Consider the following 21225-nt stretch of genomic DNA (forward strand, 5'->3'; position numbering starts at 1 on the left):
ACCGCGCCCGGCCCTTCCCATTATTCTTATAGTTCAGGTATGTAACTTAACATAATCCTAATTGTGCTGTGTTGTAACTTCATTAACAAGTTTTTTGAGACAGATTGTGAACTCCACCAGGTTGGAACGTATTTTACTCATTTTTATATACCCAAGTCCCAGCACAAGCTTGACTCTTTTTTCTTAAAAAAAAAAAAAAACCCAGCAAATGTTAATTGAAGCTGCAAAGTGAAAGGAATTAAAAGACTAGATCTCTTCTCACTCTGGTCTCTTAATTGCCTCCTACAACTTCTTGTTCAAAGGGAGGGACTGCAGAGGGCCTCCCCCGTGGCAATCTGATCACAGTTCCATTCCTCTTCCAGAAAATGTCATGGTAACCACCAGCTTCTTCCTTTGAGCCACATCTTGTTTTGCAGCTGTGCTTCTGCCTAGAGAAACCTTTTCCATCTCCCCACTCCCCTTCTAGACCTATTTCTGTTGCAAATTTAACTTACAGTGTGAGTATGGGGAAAATTTTTAAGAGCATAAGTGCTAAATACATCCAAACTACATCAGGCCTATCATAGATGTCATATATTAATAATAATCATATACAAAATAATAATAATAATAATCATATACAAATACATACATTAGTATCTTTATTCTAGAGTAGTTCCTGCTTGTCAGTCTCAGACCACAGTGCTACTGCAGATTGCACATCTAGCTCCTGCAAGTTGCAGCAAGTCGGAATTGCTTCTGGCACACCTCTTGCAAGTGGAAGTCTTGGTACTGAGCTAGATTGGAGGCATTCCCCAGCTATAGCATAGCGTGTGCTTTATTGCTAACCTAGGTGATGGGAAGAAAGAGAACACAGCTATCTTCCCAAGCTGTGTGCAGCATGGAGCACCAGCTGCCCCTGAGACAGAAGAAAGCTGTTGTTTTCATCAGGTAGGCTGTCTGTTTCTCTGTTAAGTAGGCTGAGAGGCATCTGGTCTGCAGGAGCTGGCATTTAATTTGAAGATGTTGAGGCCTTAAAAGATTGAACTTATGGGTCTGCTAGCCTAATTAAAACAAGCTATGTGTGGGAGCTGCCATACTCAAATCTGTTTTTAATGGCTCAGTTCAGGGCTGTGGGGGGGGCGATGTCAGAATTAAAATTAGAGCTTCAGATTTAATTGGCAGTTTAAGACTTTCACTTTTGGCAGTACTCAAGCTAAATAACCTTAAAGGATACCGCTCTTGGGGGGCATGAGGGGCATCAACCTAACCCCTAGGCTTCCTGTCCCATAGCACTTTAGGGTCTTTATAGTCATTCCTAAACTTTTTAGTCTCAGGACCCCTTTATACTTTTGTTTTGTTTTGTTTTTGAGACGGAGTCTTGCTCTGTGGCCAGGCTGGAGTACAGTGGTGTGATCTTGGCTCACTGCAACCTCTCTACTTCCCAGGTTGAAACGATTCTCCTGCCCCAGCCTCCTGAGTAGCTGGAACTACAGGCACATGCCACTACACCCAGCTAATTTTTTACTTTTAATAGAGACAGGGTTTTACCATGTTGGCCAGGCTGGTCTCAAACCCCTGACCTCAGGTGATCTGCCCACCTTAGCCTCCCAAAATGCTGGGATTATAGGCGTGAGCAACTGCACTCAGTCAAGAATAGTAGTTTTTTTGTTTGTTTTTGTTTTTGAGACAAGAGTCTCGCTTTATCATCCAGGCTGGAGTGCAGTGGCACAGTCTTGGCTCACTGCAACCCCTGCCCACCGGGTTCAAGCAGTTCTTCTGCCTCGGCCTCCCAAGTGGCTGGGACTACAGGCGCACACTACCATGCCCAGCTAATTTTTGGAGTTTTCACCGTGTTAGCCAGGATGGTTTCAATCTCCTGACCTCATGATCCTCCCGCCTCAGCCTCCCAGAGTACTGGGATTACAGGCTTGAGCCACCAAGCCCAGCCAATAGTAGTTTTTAAAACAAGGCATTTTAATAAGAATGGACTGGGTGTGGTGACTCACTCCTCTAATCCCTGCATTTTGGGAGGTCAAAGCAGGTGGGTCACTTGAGCTCAGGAGTTTGAAACCAGCCTGGCCAACGTGGTGAAACCTCGTCTTAAAACATAAGGCCGGACGTGGTAGCTCATGCCTGTAATCCTAGCACTTTGGAAGGCTGAGGTGGGCGGACCACGAGGTCAGGAGATTGAGACCATCCTGGCCAACATGGTGAAACCTCATCTCTACTAAAAATATAAAAATTAGCTGGGCATGGTGGCATGTGCCTGTAATCCCAGCTACTTGGGAGGCTGAGGCAGGAGAACGGCTTGAACTAGGAAGTTAAAAACATAAATGGCAATACAAAAGGCATTATATGGCACTCTGTGATTCTGTACCAGAAAAGCTATATCCCTTCAGGTGTGCTACACAAATTCGGTCTTTTATTAGTCCCTCCATTGAATATGGTCTTTATCTTCTAGAAGCTTGTAGTCTTAAGTAGGAGAAAGGGACATGGGATATATATAGTAGACCATTTTGCTGGACAGGGTGAAGAATGATACTGAGTGTGTCAGCAGCCAGCTTGAGGGTTCCACAATGGAATCTTGATGTGATTTGTGCTGTTTTTTAAGTCCTGCTCAAGGCCCATCAAGCTCCATATTACCTTTCTTAGAAGATCCCTACTGTCATTTCCAGGCTTTGGAAGAGTCTGAAAGCAGGGATGTAGAAGATAAAGTTGGAGTTGGTTGGTACTAAGTTAAAGAATGCTAAGGAATATTAGGTCCAGGATTCAAATTCAAACTCATTTAACATATCTTGAAACAATAGGTTCTTTCCCCTATGTCATGTAATATTGTCAACTATCCCATGAGGTAGGTAGTGCTCTTACCATTTTCCAGATTAAGGAAGTGATATTCAGGCATGTCCAATAATCTGCCTAAGTTTATGTGTAGCTGGTAGGATATGAGACCAGGATTTGATTTCTGCTCTTAAGCCCAGCAGCCTTTCCATTTAAACATGTTGCCTTTATTTTGTAGGACGTGGAAGCCTGTCAAGATTTTTTGCTTGCAAGGGGAATAAATGATAAAAATAGGCCCTTTTTGGACCCAAATGCTCCCAGACAATACTCTCACAAATCAGCTTGAGTTCATGAAGTATTTGTGTGTTTAATCTATTGAAAAGAGATTTTGGCCAGGTGTGGTGGCTCACGCTTGTAATCCTAGCATTTTGGGAGACTGAGGCAGGCAGATCACCTGAGGTCGGGAGTTCAAGACCAGCCTGACCAACATGGTGAAACCCCATCTTTTAAAAAAAAAAAGGAAAGAAAAAAGATTTTGCCGAGTGCTGTGGCTCATACCTGTAATCCCAGCACTTCGGGAGGCCGAGGCGGGCGAATCACAATGTCAGGAGTTCTAGACCAGCCTGGCCAATATGGTGAAACCCTGTCTCTACTAAAAAATACAAAAGTTAGCCGGGTGTGGTGGCATGCGCCTGTAGTCCCAGTTACTTGGGAGGCTGAGATAGAAGAATCGATTGAACCCAGGAGGTGGAGGTTGCAGTGAGCCAAGAGATCACACCACTGCACTCCATCCAGCCTGGGCAACAGAGCAAGACTCTGTCTCAAAAAAAAAAAAAAAGATTTTCATTTTGACTCTGCTGATAACTAAGAATAGTATACGTAAATATATAAAAGCTCCTTTTATAAAGTTGGCACTTATTGTTTCCTAACCCTCCTAGGAGCAGATTATATAATCTCACTCTACACTATATCCCTGCTTAATTATCCCTGTATTAGTTTATTTCCTCCTTTGCCCATTCCTGTCTTCAAATGGGATGGGAAGCAAGAGAACACAGCTATCTTCCCAACCTGTGTGCATCATGGAGCAGCAGCCTTATTTGTACTTTTAAAAAGAAGGCAATTAGGTTGGGCGTAGTGGCTCATGCCTGTAATCCCAGCACTTTGGGAGGTGAGGACAGGTGAGGTGGTTCATGCCTGTAATCCCAGCCCTTTGGGAGACCAAGTCAGATGGATTACCTGAGGTCAGGAGTACAAGATCAGCCTGGCCAACATGGTGAAACTCCGTCTCTACTAAAAATATAAAAATTAGCCGAGCATAGTTAATTTTTTTTTACAGACCTTGCACTCCTGTAATCCCAGCTACTCAGGAGGCTGAAGCAGGAGAATTGCTTGAACCCGGGAGGCAGAGGTTGCAGTGAGTGGAGATCGCACAACTGTACTCCAGCCTGGGCAAAAGACTGAGACTTAGTCTCAAAAAAAAAAAAAGTACATATGAAAGAAGCAATGCTAGGACGAATGGATAATGGAAGAGCTGGAACCATCTGCTTCTTCCTGTCTTTTCCCCAAGTGGGAATGTTGAGTGGGCAGAGCAGCGGCAGGTTGCTAAAAGGCTGTTTGTGGGAACGTTTAAGAGCCCTCTGTATGATCATGTGTCCCATTTTTTCATTCTACCCTCTTTTCCTTCCCTAGTCATCTTCAGTCTGAGTGAGAAACTGCAGCAATGTCTGATTTTGTGGAAAGCGAGGCTGAGGAGTCAGAGGAAGAATACAATGATGAAGGCGAGGTGGTACCCCGAGTCACCAAGAAATTTGTGGAAGAGGAGGATGATGGTGAGGAGGCCCCAGCCTCAAGCTTCTCCCCACTATTGCTAAGCTTTGGATAGTTGGATTCTTGCTGATGAAAGGCTCAGGCTCAGCACAGAAGTTATCACACATGAGGTACCAGCTTGAGAACTTTCAGTCATTCTTAGCAGATAGTAACTAAGCATCTGTCTGTATGCCAGGCACTAGGCCTAGACTAGAAATATAAAACAACAAAATCCAGCTATTGTGGAGTTTCCATTAGTGAGAGGGGTAGATAATAAACCAGTGATAAGTCCATATGTAATACTTTCTGCTTTTAGACCTAGCATTGTTGATATTTATTCCCCTAATTTCCTATTTCTCTGGCCAAGCCCAATCTTTAGAGCTGTCAACAGAGTAGAACTATAAAATGACTTTAAAGGGGAAAGGGACATACAAGTTTTATCAACGGAATTATGGCTGAAAGAAGGAATATAGCTGCTGAATTTACAAACTGACTAAAACAAAGTTATTGGTGGCTATAATAATGTAGTAACAATTTTGAGAAGCCAAAGACAGATGGTGAATATAGGGGAAAAACCTACATCCTGGCCAAAGACAGATGGTGACTGTAGGGGAAAAACCATTCTTTCCAGATACTGCTACTCTAAGTCACTGGCCACGTTTCTCATCTTTACATGAGGCAAAAGAGTTAACATGGCACCCAGGTCATTAGGTGCAGAGCAAATGGATAATCACATTAATTCAAGTGGCCCTGCACCTCTAGCCTGTTTTTCAGTCTCCATGCCTCAAGCATGCATGTCTTCCAGATGAGGAGGAGGAGGAGGAGAACCTAGATGATCAAGATGAGCAAGGCAACCTGAAAGGCTTTATCAATGACGATGATGATGAAGATGAAGGAGAGGAGGATGAGGGCAGTGACTCTGGCGATTCAGAAGATGATGTTGGCCACAAGAAGAGAAAACGCAGTGAGTAGTCTGTCACTGGCTCAGGTGAGGCTTGGGGTGGAGGTTTTAGCGGAAAAGGGCATCTTTTCACCATGGGAAACTCTTTGTTTCTTCAGCCTCTTTTGACGACCGCCTGGAGGATGATGATTTTGACCTCATTGAGGAGAATTTAGGTGTCAAAGTCAAAAGAGGAGTAAGTGTCATTCTTTGTCCCTGGAGGGTGAAGTTTTTCCTTCAAATTTCAGTATCTCTCTGGGTGAGGAGATACATGCAGGACAGTTTGGAGAACATTAAGAGGAGAATGGTGTTCGTCATCATTGTGCTGTGGAGCCTAGATCTGCATCCCAGATCTGGGTGCCTGTTAGAGAAAGTCTTGTCCAAGTTTCAAGGGTGGGTTTTGAGGCTACAAGAGCATCACTCAGTGTGTTCTTTCCCATCTCCCTTGGTCAGAGTAATTGTGGTGGGAAGAAGGAAGTGAGACTGGAGATTTGGTATCAGTATGCCAGACTTTTCAGATCCTGATGAGGCAGGTTTTCCCACCTCTAGCAAAAGTACCGTCGTGTCAAAAAAATGTCAGATGATGAGGACGATGACGAGGAGGAATATGGCAAGGAGGAGCATGAAAAAGAAGCTATTGCAGAGGAAATCTTCCAGGATGGGGAAGGGGAAGAAGGGCAGGAGGCCATGGAGGCCCCCATGGCTCCTCCAGAGGAGGAGGAAGAAGATGATGAGGAGTCAGGTATGTTATATTGGGCAGGGAAGCCAGTGTTTGGATGGGTGTTGGGATTTCCTAGTCTGTGGGAATAGAATGGAAGCCATTCTTTAGCTACATCCCCCAGCATTTGACACAAAGAAGTTCCTTTTCAGGAGTCTCCCTACTCTGTTCCTCACTGGCCACTCAAATAGTAGGAACCAAAGTGATTTAGTCGTGGTTCAGCCCCTGACTCTGAGCCCCAACCCCTCCTTTTCCTACCCAGATATTGATGACTTCATTGTGGATGATGATGGACAACCACTGAAAAAGCCTAAGTGGCGGAAGAAGCTTCCTGGATATACAGATGCGTGAGTGGGGTCTGGTACAATGTGGGGATAAAATGATTGAGTGGGCCCAGTCAGGAAGGAGGAGGTCAGAGGCCTTTGCCAAAAATGGGGCATTCCCAGCTTGCCACCATTTTGTTTCCCTGCGTCAAATACCCTCTACCAGGCAGTGATTTCAGACGGCTCCTGGAAGCCCTGGGAGCTGTCTCTGCACTCTAGGGCCACTGTGGGATTGGAATAGAGTCCTACATGAGCAAGGCTCCAGCACTCCTCTTCCATCTAGAGCTCCATATTTATTCATTTATATGTATATATTGACCTTCTTAATATAATTTTGTTGGAAGAAAAATGCCTGTGTCACAATTTACAAGTTTGAAAGCTTTTGCTTTAAGGGAATACTGTAGTGCCTTAGCAGACACTACAGTCTGATCCAAATCCACTGAGCGAGATATGGACCCATCTGCTGTGTTGCTATTTGATTACTGTCACTCAAAGGTGCCAAAGATGGGCTTTTTATTCTTCCGTATACAACAGTTTGCCCAGAAATATCCCCCAATGAAGTCTTTTGTCCACGGTGAATATGGTTATTTTGTTTACCTTTCTCCTAACCTCTCTTAATTCCCTTGGGACAAGTAAAGGATTATGCAAGGGCCGCATTTCTCTCTCTTCACCTGAACCTCAGCTAACTGCCTCTTGCTGCCACCCACAGGGCCCTGCAGGAAGCCCAGGAAATCTTCGGTGTGGACTTTGACTATGATGAATTTGAGAAATACAATGAGTATGATGAAGAACTGGAGGAAGAGTATGAGTATGAGGATGATGAGGCTGAGGGTGAAATCCGAGTGCGCCCCAAGAAGACCACCAAGAAGCGTGTGAGCCGAAGGAGCATCTTTGAAATGTATGAGCCCAGTGAGCTGGAAAGCAGCCATCTCACAGATCAGGACAATGAAATCAGAGCCACTGACCTGCCTGAGAGGTTCCAGGTAAGAAACCACCAGCCTCTGCTCTTTTACCAATCCATAATTACCTTGTAGCCAGGAAATAATCCAGTAAAAGTCTAGCATTGAGTATCAGCACAGCCTTTGAACCTCATCTCACCTGGGGCCCGGGAAATCCAGCTCTTAGAGGAGGGAAGATAGACTCTACCTTGCTTATGGTTCTTGAAATACTGTTTTCTTTAGAAATCTATGAAATGCAGGCTGGGTGCAGTGGCTCACACCTATAATCCCAGCACTTTGGGAGGACAAAGTGGGCAGATTGCTTGAGCCCAGGAGCTTGAGACCAGCCTGGGCAACATAGGGAGACCTCATCTCTACAAAAAATACAAAAAAACTAGCTGGGCATGGTGCTGCACACCTGTAGACTCAACTACTCAGGAGGCTGAGGTGGGAAGATTGCTTGAGCCTGGGAGGTCAAGGCTGCAGTGAGCCATTATTGCACCACTATACTCTAGCCTGGAAACAGAGTGAAACCCTGTCTCAAAAAAAAAAAAAAAAAAAAGGAGAAAGCTATAAAATGCTTACTTCATGCCAGGACAACACTGCTAGGTACTGGAAATGTGCACCTGATGATCACACATTTCTGTCCAAAAAGGCGTATGTTTTTCTTAAGTGAGACACAAGATAAAGTCACTCTCACCCTGTTGTCTTATCCACTGCAGCTCCGCTCCATCCCAGTCAAGGGGGCTGAAGATGATGAACTAGAAGAAGAAGCCGACTGGATCTACAGGAATGCTTTTGCCACACCAACCATTTCTCTCCAGGTACCCAAAAAAGATCCTTATGTTTCGATATAAACCAAAAGATACTTCATCAGGATAGGGAGCTCTTCTTCCCCTATTCCATACGTCTGTGTGCCTGGTACAGAAAACTGTACCTAGTCCTAGCTACTAAGGAGGCTGAAGGCAGGACGATCGCTTGAGCCCAGAGTTCAAGTTCAACCTGAGCAACATAGTGAGACCCATCTCTAAAAAAAATTTTAAGTGTGTGTAAATGAGAAAAAATTTCTTGATTTCATCTAAAAGGTTATTGTTTATTGTTAAGCAATTATGTATGGTAAAACAAAGCAAGTAACACTGTCTTGCTATTTCTGTATTTCTCTACTGTAGGAAAGCTGTGATTACCTAGACCGAGGGCAACCAGCCAGCAGCTTCAGTCGGAAAGGGCCCAGCACAATTCAGAAGATCAAAGAGGCCCTGGGCTTCATGCGAAATCAGCATTTTGAGGTAACACCTCAAGCTCTGGTGGCCCATTGGTGAGAAATTTAATTAGGGGATGAGGGAAAAGATAGTTCCCCACATCAGGTGGGAGCTCCCTTCCCCTGTCCCCTATCCATGACTCAAGAAGTGTTAGGACCAGCAGAGAATGTAGTGATCATGAGAACAATGCTACCCCATCTGCATTATTTTCTCCTATTGAGGAAAGCACCAGGCCTTGGAAGGGCTGTGAGGGAGGCCAGACTATTGACTGTTGAATTTCCTGGAGCGGTTTTTCCAGGAAGTTATTATCTACTGGCAGAGGGGATCTTAGCAGATCTATCTTCTCTGAGTGACTGCAGTCTCCTTGCCATCTTAGGTGCCTTTTATTGCCTTCTACCGAAAGGAGTACGTGGAGCCTGAGTTGCACATCAATGATTTGTGGAGAGTCTGGCAGTGGGATGAAAAGGTAATGTGAATCCATGGCCCCCAAGAGGTGTGGGCCAGGATAGGCACCACTACTATCAGGGTACCTACAAACCCAAACTTCCCAGGCTGTCTAGTTCCCCACGCCAGCCAGGTAAGGAACAGAGCCTTGGGTCTCCAGGGCTGAACACTAGCCTTCATTCCTGCTCTGCTTCACCCTAGTGGACCCAGCTGAGAATCCGTAAAGAGAACCTAACACGGCTGTTTGAGAAGATGCAAGCTTATCAGTATGAGCAGATCTCTGCTGACCCTGACAAACCTCTTGCCGATGGCATCCGGGCTCTGGATACCACTGACATGGAGAGGTAACACATGCAGGGTTTATTCCATTATGGGAAGCCCTCAGACCCAAGGCTGGCCCTGCAGGAGCACTGTTAAACCTTGCAGAATGTGCAGCACAGGGCCCATCCCTTAGAAATCCAGCTTGTCAGCTGGGTGCAATGGCTCACGCCTATAATCCCAGCACTTTGGGAGGCCAAGGCAGGTGGACCACTTGAGGTCAGGAGTTCAAGACCAGCCTGACCAGCGTGGTGAAACCCTGTGTCTACGAAATAAAAAAAAAAAATAACCAGGGGCAGTGGCACATGCCAGTAATCTCAGCTACTCAGGAGGCTGAGCCAGGAGAATCGCTTGAACCCAGGAGGCGGAGGTTGTAGTGAGCCAGGATTGTGCCCACTGCACTCCAGCCTGGGCAACAGAGCGAGACTTCATCTCAAAAAAAGAAAAGAAATCAAGCTCGTCAAAGCCAGCCACAGTGGCTTGTGCCTGTAGTCCAGTTACTTGGGAAGCCGAGGCAAGAAGATCACCAGCCCAGGAATTCAGGGCTGCAATGAGCTATGATTATGATACTGCACTCCACCCTGGGTGAAAGAACAAGATCCTGTCTCTTAGAAAAAGAAAAAGGGCCGGGCGCAGTGGCTCACACCTGTCATTCCAGCACTTTGGGAGGCTGAGGCAAGCAGATCACCTGAAGTCAGGAGTTTGAGACCATCCTGGCCAACATGGTGAAACCCTGTCTCTACTTAAAATACAAAAATTAGCCAGGTGTGGTGGTGTGTACCTGTGATCCGAGCTACTCGGGAGGCTGAGGCTGGAGAATCTCTTGAACCCAGGAGGCGGAGGTTGCAGTGAGTCGAGATCGCACCATTACACTCCAGCCTGGACAACAAGAGCAAAACTCCATCTCAAGAAAAAGGAATCTGACTTATCAACACATTAAAATTAATCTGAGAGGCAAATTCATCTTAGCTTTGCGTATCAACATATAGAAAACATTGTTTATTTACCAAAAGATTCACTGTCAGAATAATTGGATATTTATATTTGCTAGTCTGTACCATTATTCAGTGTAGAGAAAGTAGGCTGTGGGAGGGGAATAGATGGTTGTTTGGTTTTTTGTTTTTGTTTTTGTTTTAAATGCTTTGAGACTGAATCTTGCTCTGTGGCCCAGCCCGAAGTACAGTGGCATGATCTCAGCTCACCACAACCTCCCCCTTTCGGGTTCAAGTGATTCTCCTGCCTCAGCCTCCTGAGTAGCTAGAATTACAGGCATGTGCCTCCACGCCTGGCAAATTTTTAAAGTTTTGTTTTAAGACAGGTCTCCATACAATGCCCATGCTAATCTCTAACTCCTGGTATCAATCGATCGTCCAACTTTGGTCTCTCAAATCACTGGGATTACAGGCATGAGTAACGTGCCCTGTCTGTCTCTCTCTTTTTGCTTCCATTTCTAACCACGACCAGCCACCGTTTCTGTTTGACATAAATGCCTTCTTTGAGATGACTTGTTTGCAATTAAGATATGGTCTTGGTGGGAGGCTGAGGCAGAATTGCCTGAACCCGGGAGGCAAAAGTTTCAATGAGCCGAGATCGCGCCACTGCACTCCAGCCTGGGCAACAGAGCGAGACTCGATCTCACCAAAAAAAAAAAAAAGTTACGGTCTAGGGCTCAAAAAAAGTAATACCTATAGTAATAATTGGAAAAGACTGGTTAGGATCTCATTCTAGTTGGGATATTGCCTTTTGGGAATTGGACCTCTTATAGCCAAATTGGGGTATACCCCTCTCTGCTGTGATTGAAACCTTATGTTTCATCCCCTTCAGACTCAAGGATGTCCAGTCAATGGATGAGCTGAAAGATGTCTACAATCATTTTCTTCTTTATTATGGTCGAGACATCCCCAAGATGCAGAATGCTGCCAAGGCTAGCCGCAAGAAGCTGAAGCGTGTAAGGGAAGAGGGAGATGAAGAAGGTTAGTGATGGGAAAGAAAATCCAGGAGACTCGATGGCCATGCATTATGGCTCACACCTGTAATCCCAGCACTTTGGGAGGCCAGGGCAGGCGGATCACCTGAGGTCAGGAGTTTGAGATCAGCCTGGCCAACATGGTGAAACACCATCTCCACTAAAAATGCAAAATTAGTCAGGCTAGGTGGCACACGCCTGTAATTTTAGCTGCTTAGGAGGCTGAGGCATGCCTGAACCTGGAGGCAGAGGTTGCAGTGAGCTGAGATCATGCTACTGCATACCAGCCTGGGCAACAAATCAAGACTCTGCCTCAAAAAATAATAAAGAGAACCCTAGAGACTTGGCAGCCATGGCATCTTGAAAGAGGCCCTTGGCTGGGTACCCTTTGGGGCCTCTCCCCTAACATGTCAGATCCTTGGGAATGATGGCAAACTAGAACCCTAAATCTTTCCCTGTTTTCTTCCCAGGCGAAGGTGAGGAGGCAGAAGATGAGGAGCAGAGGGGCCCCGAGCTCAAGCAAGCCTCTCGCCGAGACATGTACACCATCTGCCAGAGTGCTGGGCTAGGTAAAAGCTAGCTTCTTTAGGATTTAGGCATTCTAGCCTGAGCAAGAAGAGTTACCCAGAAAAAAAAGACTGGCGGTTAGGACAAAGAAAGGCTATCGGGGTCAATCACCAATCCAGTCCTAAACCAGCCTGTTACCTGGTCCTCAAAAACACTTCCCCTCCACACCCATTCCCGCCCCACAATGATGATTCAGCGTCTCCCTAATTTCCTGCAGTAATGGCAAACTCATGATTGAGGGGAGAGAATCCATGCTGTTTCTTCTGCTTTATAATAGCCTATCAAGTGTTTAAAATCAGTTTTTTCATTGTTCTTTGACCACTTGTTCCTGCTCATTCATGGCTTCTTTAAAATCCAGTGCCCTAACCGGGCACAGTGGCTCACACAGGTAATCCCAGCACTTTGGGAGGTCAAGGTGGGAGGATTGCTTGAGCCCAGGAGCTGGAGGCCAGCCTGGGCAACATAGCAAGACTTTACAAAAAATACAGAAAAAAATTAACCAGGAGTGGGGATCCTCCTGAAATCCTCCCATTTCATCTTTCCCAAGTGGCTATAGTCCCAGCTACTTGGGAAAGCTGAAATGGGAGGATCACCTGAGCCCAGGAGGTCGAGGCTGCAATGAGCCATGATCACACCACTGCACTTTAGCCTGGGCAACAGAGCGCCCAGGAATTCAGGAAAACAAAAGGTAGACCCAGCAGGAGCTTTCTCATTTTTTTTTTGAGACAGTGTTTCACTCTGTTTCTAGGCTAGCGTGCAGTGGTGCAGTAATGGCTCGCTGTAGCCTTGACTTCCCAGGCTCAAGCAATCCTCCCACCTCAGACTCCTGAGTAGTTGGGTCTACAATTGTGTACCGCCACGCCCAAGAGGTGTTATTTCCTGTCTCAGGAAAATAAAAAAGGCTAGTTCCCAAAATTGCTATTCCAGATTCTGAAAGCCAAGAGGTTTATAGGCCCTCTGCTGTCTTACACTTCACTCTTCTATTTGCTTTAGATGGCCTGGCCAAAAAGTTTGGGCTTACTCCTGAGCAGTTTGGGGAGAACCTCCGGGACAGCTACCAGCGGCACGAGACAGAGCAGTTTCCCGCAGAGCCCTTGGAGCTGGCCAAGGATTATGTTTGCAGGTAGGCATGCAGCAGGTGGCTGGCAGGAGGAGGGACCTGAGGGCCACAACGCCCTGGTTCTGTAGCTGCACCATTTTCCCCACAGCCAGTTCCCTACTCCAGAGGCTGTGCTAGAAGGCGCTCGCTACATGGTAGCCCTGCAGATTGCCCGTGAGCCCCTTGTCCGGCAGGTGCTGAGGCAAACCTTCCAAGAGAGAGCCAAGCTAAATATAAACCCCACCAAGAAAGGTAGAAAGGTGAGCTGGGTGAAGGGCTTTGATCCAAGGTGTGCCTCAGCTCCTTCTGTGGTCTGAGTTTCTTGTCTTCCACTTCACTGAGCTGTCTGCCTGAAAGCAAAAAGGCAGTCTTTACTCCAGGGGCCTGGCCCAGCCCATCCACAGGCTTATGATTCCTTCTTCATGTATGCAGGATGTAGATGAGGCGCACTATGCCTATTCCTTCAAGTACTTAAAGAACAAGCCGGTTAAGGAACTGAGAGATGACCAGTTCCTCAAGATATGCCTGGCTGAAGACGAAGGGCTGCTCACCATTGACATCAGCATAGATATGAAGGGAGTGGAAGGGTAAGCAGAGCCCTGGGCTGGGGGCTCTCTGGGGAAAGCCTGATGAGGAGTCTGGTGGACAGAAGGGCCCCTCAGGAGTGGGGAACCACAGTTTCAGAGTTGAGCAAGCTGTTGTCTCTGGCTTGCTTAGAACGTTCGTGGACATTCGGTGTCACCTTTTCTCCATTCTTGACACCATAGCTTTGTGTCTCTCCTCAGCTATGGCAATGACCAGACATACTTTGAAGAGATAAAACAGTTTTACTACCGAGATGAGTTCAGCCACCAGGTGCAGGAGTGGAACCGGCAACGCACCATGGCCATCGAACGGGCTTTACAGCAGTTCCTCTATGTGCAGATGGCCAAGGAACTCAAAAACAAGCTGCTGGCTGAAGCCAAGGAATATGTTATAAAGGTGAGGACAGAGCCTCATGATTTTTAGTCATATGATTTCCCCAAACTAGAGCTGAGCATGAAGGAACCCCTTAGTAATGGTCCCATAGCTAATGGAGAAACACTGGGGGCAGGTGAAGCATAATCTGAGAGGGAATGCTAACAAGGCCACATGGGCCACCTCTAAGACATCTCTGCTCCAGGAGCTTCTTTCCTCCCCCACTGCCACTCACCCAAACATTCTTTATTTCTTTATTCTCTATACTCTCCTGTTTCCACAAGCAAGATATGCCTTCAGGTGGTAAGCCTGCCAATGGCTAGGACATTGGGCACATAAGAGTACACACTCTCGCCCATGTGTGCATGTGTGTGTTCCCTTAGCACACTTGGTGAGCCTGATGACCGTAATGTCATCGTGTATGTAATATCTATTGTGTGTCTTCCCACAGGCCTGTAGTCGAAAGCTCTACAACTGGTTGAGAGTGGCGCCCTACCGACCAGATCAGCAGGTGGAGGAAGACGACGACTTTATGGACGAGAACCAAGGGAAGGGTATTCGAGTCCTTGGCATTGCTTTCTCCTCTGCCAGGTAACAGCCTGTTTCTGCCTTCCCAGAACCGTCTCTTACCTATCTTCCTAATTTCATTTTTCTCTCATTCATAACTTCATATTGCTGATTGTTGCACTCTTGTTTTTCTGTCTGGCTGGCAGAGATCACCCTGTGTTCTGTGCCCTAGTAAATGGTGAAGGAGAAGTGACAGACTTCCTTCGACTGCCCCATTTTACCAAACGGCGAACTGCGTGGAGAGAGGAAGAGCGAGAAAAGAAGGCAAGTGGCTAGGATGAGGTTACTAAAATATATCTGGAGAATGTCTTATGTTTCAGTGGAGATAACTGTTTATGGTCTAAGCAACATCCTATGCAAGACTAGTTGTCTCTGATCTAGTCACTGACTTGTCCCCTGGGATGCCTCAATTTCATGAGCAGTAGATGGCACTCAAGTTATCTGGTACAGAATTTGCTTCTGACTTCAGGCCAGTTCCTAGGCCTTGTGTGCTTCTGGAGTTGCCTTAACGGCCTCTGTTCTTAGCAGCATCTGGGTCAGGCTGTTCTAGCAGCTGAAAGCCACTGAGGCATGAAGCCAGCCTTTTCCCTTCTTTAGCCTTTCAGTGTCTTTTCTTCCAAGGAAAGAAGATTTTCAATTCATTTGGTTGATATATTTCTGAATTTTGTTTATCCTAATGGTATCTATGGTGTCTTTCAGTTTTGTTGATAGAGCTGCATTCTTGAAAGAAATATTTCTTAACAAACAACTTTTTTTTTTAATTTAATTTTTTTTTAATTTTTATTTATTTATTTATTTTTTTTTTGAGACAGAGTCTCATTCTGTCACCCAAGCTGGAGTGCAGTGGTGCAATCCAAGCTCACTGAAATCTTTGCCTCCCAGGTTCAAGCGATTCTCCTGCCTTAAGCTCCCAAGTAGCTGGGATTACAGGCATGTGCCACCATGCCCAGCTAATTTTTATATTTTTAGTAGAGGCGGGGTTTGACCATGTTGGCCAGGCTGGTTCAAACTCCTGACCTCAAGTGATCTGCCTGCCTTGGCCTCCCACAGTGCTGGGATTACAGGCATGAGCCACCATGCTCGGCCTATTATTATTATTTTTTGAAACAGAGTCTGGCTCTGTCGCCAGGCTGGAGTGCAGTGGCAAGAACTCAGCTCACTGCAACCCCTGTCTCCCAGGCTCAGGTGATCCCCCTGCCTCAGCCTCCCGAGTAGCTGGGACAGAGGTGCTCACCACTATGCCTGGCTAATTTTTTTTTCTTTTTTTTTTTTTTATAAGATGGGGTTTCACCATGATGGCCAGGCTGGTCTTGAACAACTGACCTCAGGTGATCCACCCACCTCAGCCTCCCAAAGTGCTAGGATTACAGGTGTGAGCCACTGCGCCCAGCCACCTGGCTAATTTTTGTATTTTTTGTAAGAGACAAGATTTCACCATGTGCCCAGGCAGGTCTCAAATTCCTAGACTCAAGCGATCCATCAGCCTCAGTCTCCCAAAGTGCTGGGATTACAGGTGTGAGCCACTGCACTCAGCCATTAAAATCTTGAAATGGGCCGAGCGCAGTGGCTCACGCCTGTAATCCTAGCACTTTGGAAGGCCAAGGTGGGTGGATCACCTGAGGTCAGGAGTTCAAGACCAGCCTGGACATCATGGTGAAACCCCATCTTAAAAAAAAAAAAAAATCTTGAAGTGGAGATCAGAATTTCAAATAGTCCTAGCTATCAGTCCTAACTACTCACTTTTTTTTTTTTTTTTTTTTTTTTTTGAGACGGAGTTTCGCTCTTGTTACCCAGGCTGGAGTGCAATGGCGCGATCTCGGCTCACCGCAACCTCCGCCTCCTGGGTTCTGGCAATTCTTCTGCCTCAGCCTCCTGAGTAGCTGGGACTTCGCCACCTCACCCAGCTAATTGTTTTGTATTTTTAGTAGGACGGGTTTTAACCATGTTGGCCAGGATTGTCTTGATCTCCCACCTCATGATCTGCCCACCTTGGCTTCCCAAAGTGCTGGGATTACGGGCGTGAGCCACCACACATGGCCGCTACTCATATATTTTTAGCAAAAGTCACACTACAAATGAAATAGCTACAAAACTGTAGGAGGACATGCAGGAGTGTGAGGTACTAGGAATTAAATAAAAAGGAACCGGACATCTTTAGCTGAAGAAAATTATACTTAACCATGTTGCCTTTTTTTCTTTCCTGAGACAGAGTGTTGCTCTGGAAGGCTGGAATGCAGCGGCGAGATCTTGGCTCACTGTAACCTCTGCCTCCCGGGTTCAAGTGATTCCCCTGCCTCAGCCTCCTGAGTACTCCTGAGTAGCTGGGACTACACACGTGCGCCACCTCACTCGGCTAGTTTTTTGTATTTTAGTAGAGGCGGGGTTTCACCATGTTGGCCAGTGTGGTCTCGATCTCCTGACCTTGTGATCCAACCACTTCAGCCTCCCAAAGTGCTGGGATTATAGGCATGAGGCACCGCCATGTTGACCTTTTCAGTGGGCCCCCACCCAAAAGAGGGCAACTACTAGTTATTCATTTTGCTTCATCAAAACTAGAACCAGAGGCTGAATATTAGATTTTGGTTCACAATATAAAAGAACGATTTCCTAACTTCATTCTTGAGACCTGGCCAGTGGCAGCTAGTATCACTGGAGTATACTTCTAGTCAGTGGAATTATCAAGCAGAGGCAGGGTGGCTAACTTTCAGGAGAGGGTGGGAATGGATCCTTGGTACCAAATTGGACCAGATATTTCCCATATGAAGATTCTTCCAGTTCTTACAAGATCTCTGCAGAGTGGTGGCTCATGCCTATAAGCCCAGCATTTTGGGATCTTTGGTAGCAACTTGAACCAGATATCTTCCATATCTGGTTTCTTATCTGATTTCATATCTTCCACATCTGGTCCATATCATTTTCCTTATAACTCCACTGCGTGCAGTGGCTCACACCTGTAATCCCAGCACTCTGGGAGGCTGAGGTGGGTGATCGCCAGAGGTCAGGAGTTCAAGACCAGCCTGGCCAACATGGTGAAACCCCATCTCTACTAAAAATACAAAAGTAGCTAGGCGTAGTGGCACATGCCTGTAATCTCAGCTACTTGGGAGGCTGAGGGAGGAGAATTGCTTGAACCCAGGAGACAGAGGTTGCAGTGAGCTGAGATGGCACCATTGCACTCCAGCCTGGGCAACAAGAGTGAAACTCCATCCCCCCCAAAAAAATTCTCCAACATAGAGAGACAGAAATCTCCATATTTCAGAACCATTCAGCTTCAATTTTCTTTCAATCCAGGCTCAAGACATTGAAACGCTAAAGAAATTTCTCCTGAATAAGAAGCCTCATGTGGTGACAGTTGCAGGAGAGAACAGGTAGGTGGGGATTAGACCATGCCTGGTTTAGGGCTGTGACCCAATTCATGTCTTACTATTGAATCTGCCATATGCCCATAACAGATGGGGCATGTAGGGTATCGATGGTATCTCCAGGGAGTATCCCTGGGGATGTTTTACTTCCTTGTCTTAAAAGTCTTTTCGTCCGCCACCTCTTCACCCCCAAGGTAGTCATGAGACTGTCAATTCCTAAGAAAATGTATTCATTGACCAACACTCATCCCACCAGGGACGCCCAGATGTTGATTGAAGATGTGAAGCGCATTGTACATGAGCTGGACCAGGGCCAGCAGCTGTCATCTATTGGGGTAGAACTGGTTGACAACGAGTTGGCCATTCTCTATATGAACAGCAAGAAGTCAGAGGTAATGCTGAAGCTCCACCATTAGGGTCTACCCAGGCAAGTGCTGTTAATCCCAAAGAGATGAAATAGGGAAACAAATGTCAGCAGGGGCACAGGACTATACCTGTGTCCTGTTCCATGCAGAAGTTCTCCATTTTGCAGTTACGGTTCAGATTGGGAGTCCCAGAGATTAAATTGGTCCCAGGAAAAAGATCCCAGAGAAGCAGAGAAAATGACTTTAAACCAGAATGGTTTGGATTTCCTCTTGATGTTGGACCTGAGGGGATTTTAAGGCCCTGCTGACCCTTGTTTGACTCTAGGCAGAGTTCCGGGATTACCCTCCAGTGCTGAGACAGGCCGTCTCCCTGGCCCGGCGAATCCAGGACCCTCTGATTGAATTTGCCCAGGTGTGCAGCTCCGATGAAGACATCCTGTGTCTCAAGTTTCACCCCTTGCAGGTGAGTAGGATTTGACAGGCAGGCTTGGGTGGAGGGAAAAGCAGAGTAACCTTTCTCCTGTATGCTGAATGTCAACAGGAGCATGTGGTGAAAGAGGAGCTGCTCAACGCCTTGTACTGTGAATTTATCAACCGAGTCAATGAGGTCGGAGTCGATGTCAACCGTGCCATTGCCCACCCTTACAGCCAGGCGTTGATCCAGTATGTTTGTGGCCTGGGACCTCGGAAAGGGACCCACCTCTTGAAGGTAGGATTGGAGCGATCAGAAATTTTAAAACTTGCCATTTCATTGAATATGAGTATATACTTTTTCATTAATTTGACACATCAGGAAGACCAAGGTCAGAGAGGTAAAGTGACTTGTGGAGAAACACTCAGCTAGTGAGAGTCAGTCTGACTTCAGACCCAGGTGGCCAAAGCTGTGCCCTTCACTGCTTTATTCTTTTTTTTTTTTTTTTTAAGACGAAATCTTGCTCTGTCACCCAGGCTGGAGTGCAGAGGCGTGATCTCAGTTCACTGCAACCTCTGCCTCCCGGGTTCAAGTGGTTCTCTACTTCAGCCTCCCAAGTAGCTGAGACAACAGCCATGTGCCACCATGTCCGGCTGATTTTTGTATTTTTAGTAGAGACAGGGTTTCACCATATTGGCCAGGCTGGTCTCAAACTCCTGACCTTGTGGATCTGCCCACCTCAGCTTCCCAAAGTGCTGGGATTACAGGTATGAGCCACCTTGCCCAGCCTTTACTGCCATATTCTAGTGGCTCATGGAAAAGATAGCTATAAGCCATGATCTGAAATGGATAGAGAAAACAGGAGACTGCTGGACACAAACCTCAGGATAGTGGGGTTTTTCCAGTGGAAAGTAAAAGGATTTCAATCAGATAGGGGAGCATGCAGGGATCTTCAGAATTATTAGTAATATTCTTCTTCTTAAGATAGGTGATGGGGACTTGGTTGTATATTTTATCATTAACTACTTTAGTTAAGCCATGCAACTAATAACTTTTTTTGAGACTGAGTCTTGCTCTGTGTCACCCAGACTGGAATGCAGTGGCACAATCTTGGCTCCTGCAGTCTCCACCTTCCAGGTTCAAGTGATTCTTCTGCCTCAGCCTCCCAAGTAGCTGAGATTACAGGCATGCACTATCATGCCCGGCTATTTTTTTGTATTTTTAGTGGAGATGGGGTTTCGCCATGTTGACCAGGCTGGTTGCGAACACCTGACCTCAAGTGATCCGCTTGTCTCGGCCTCCCAAAGTGTTGGGATTACAGGCATGAGCTGAGCCACCAAACCTAGCCTACTAGTGTTAACTTCTAACTTATGAGCCATACATTAGTTGTATGTGATCTTTGGTGTAGGTATAACATCATTTATTTATTATTTTCCCATTTAAAGCAAAATATTGGGATTTGTTGTTGTTGTTGTTAATTGTTTTTTAATTTAGAGTGGCCGAAGTATGCTGCAGTGCTCAACTAGATACTAGATGGATACAGAGTTTTTGTTATGAGAGTTTAATAGGGGAGGTGGGGCATGCTTACTGCCCTGGCTCAGTCCAGCTCTCTCCCCCAGATCCTGAAGCAGAACAACACCCGGCTCGAGAGCCGGACCCAGCTGGTTACCATGTGCCACATGGGTCCCAAAGTCTTCATGAATTGTGCCGGCTTCCTCAAGATCGACACGGCCTCCCTGGGGGACAGGTGATGCCCTCTGCCTGGATGGGGCAGGAGGAATTCCTAGTGGGCTTTGTTTTTGGGTTTTGGGGGATTAGGGCTATCAAAGGGCCACAAGCCATTTAACTTAGGAAATGTTTTAAAGAAAAGGTAAGGAACTTTATTCAGTCAAGAGCCCCTGACCTATGGAAAAGATCGGTTCAATTATGTAAAACATTTTTTGTGTGAGAGAAACATAAAAAGAACCAGCTTAGCTTATACATGAAGGACAGAAAACACAATATTTTCTTCAGTGAAAACAAACTTGCTTTTCTTTTAAATTATGGTTTGTTGTGGCCAGATAAGGGTGGGAACAGCAGGGGCAATGAAAAAGGAGTTTGGGGGTATGAAGAGATAAGGAAGGGGGAGAGAGATTTGGTATGTTTTGAGATGATGTTATTAAGAGAAAGTTCTATTCACTTGGACTTTGGACTTCACTATTGACCTCTTCCTCTCCAGAAGTTATCAACTCAGTCTTTGGAGGATCTTTTCCACGGGCACATAGCTCCTCATTCAGTAATGGAAATCAGTGGGGAAATAGGCTTCAAGTTCTAAAACTTCATTTTCCACTCAGCTTTGCTGTAACACTCCACGAATAACATAGGTCCATGTGAGTGCACGGGCAAGACCAGCCTGGGAAGGCTTTATGGGGGAAAATAGCTGTC

General features: G+C 46.1%; 1 protein-coding gene across 4 annotated transcripts in view; it reads left to right on the plus strand.

Annotated features, from left to right (window-relative positions):
* SUPT6H (SPT6 homolog, histone chaperone and transcription elongation factor) overlaps nt 1-21225 on the plus strand; it is a 40411-nt gene that overhangs the window by 6324 nt on the left and 12862 nt on the right. For 2 of the 4 annotated variants that reach the window (XM_017542103.2, XM_017542105.2), the window contains exons 2-24: nt 4450-4589; nt 5372-5530; nt 5626-5702; nt 6056-6248; nt 6487-6571; nt 7257-7530; nt 8208-8309; nt 8655-8771; nt 9121-9210; nt 9390-9532; nt 11331-11479; nt 11943-12041; nt 13033-13162; nt 13248-13398; nt 13571-13725; nt 13924-14119; nt 14547-14686; nt 14809-14926; nt 17954-18030; nt 18281-18416; nt 18715-18852; nt 18931-19098; nt 20421-20548. In XM_017542103.2, coding sequence (XP_017397592.1) covers nt 4481-4589; nt 5372-5530; nt 5626-5702; nt 6056-6248; nt 6487-6571; nt 7257-7530; nt 8208-8309; nt 8655-8771; nt 9121-9210; nt 9390-9532; nt 11331-11479; nt 11943-12041; nt 13033-13162; nt 13248-13398; nt 13571-13725; nt 13924-14119; nt 14547-14686; nt 14809-14926; nt 17954-18030; nt 18281-18416; nt 18715-18852; nt 18931-19098; nt 20421-20548 — 3134 coding nt within the window. In that variant the 5' untranslated portion in view covers nt 4450-4480. Of the gene's footprint in view, nt 1-832; nt 931-4449; nt 4590-5371; nt 5531-5625; nt 5703-6055; nt 6249-6486; nt 6572-7256; nt 7531-8207; nt 8310-8654; nt 8772-9120; nt 9211-9389; nt 9533-11330; nt 11480-11942; nt 12042-13032; nt 13163-13247; nt 13399-13570; nt 13726-13923; nt 14120-14546; nt 14687-14808; nt 14927-17953; nt 18031-18280; nt 18417-18714; nt 18853-18930; nt 19099-20420; nt 20549-21225 lie in introns of all 4 variants that reach the window. The other 2 variants (XM_037743291.1, XM_037743292.1) reach the window with 2 other exon arrangements.

This window comes from Cebus imitator, unplaced genomic scaffold (genome assembly GCF_001604975.1).
Source record: "Cebus imitator isolate Cc_AM_T3 unplaced genomic scaffold, Cebus_imitator-1.0 Scaffold140, whole genome shotgun sequence".
Taxonomy (NCBI): Eukaryota; Metazoa; Chordata; class Mammalia; order Primates; family Cebidae; genus Cebus; species Cebus imitator.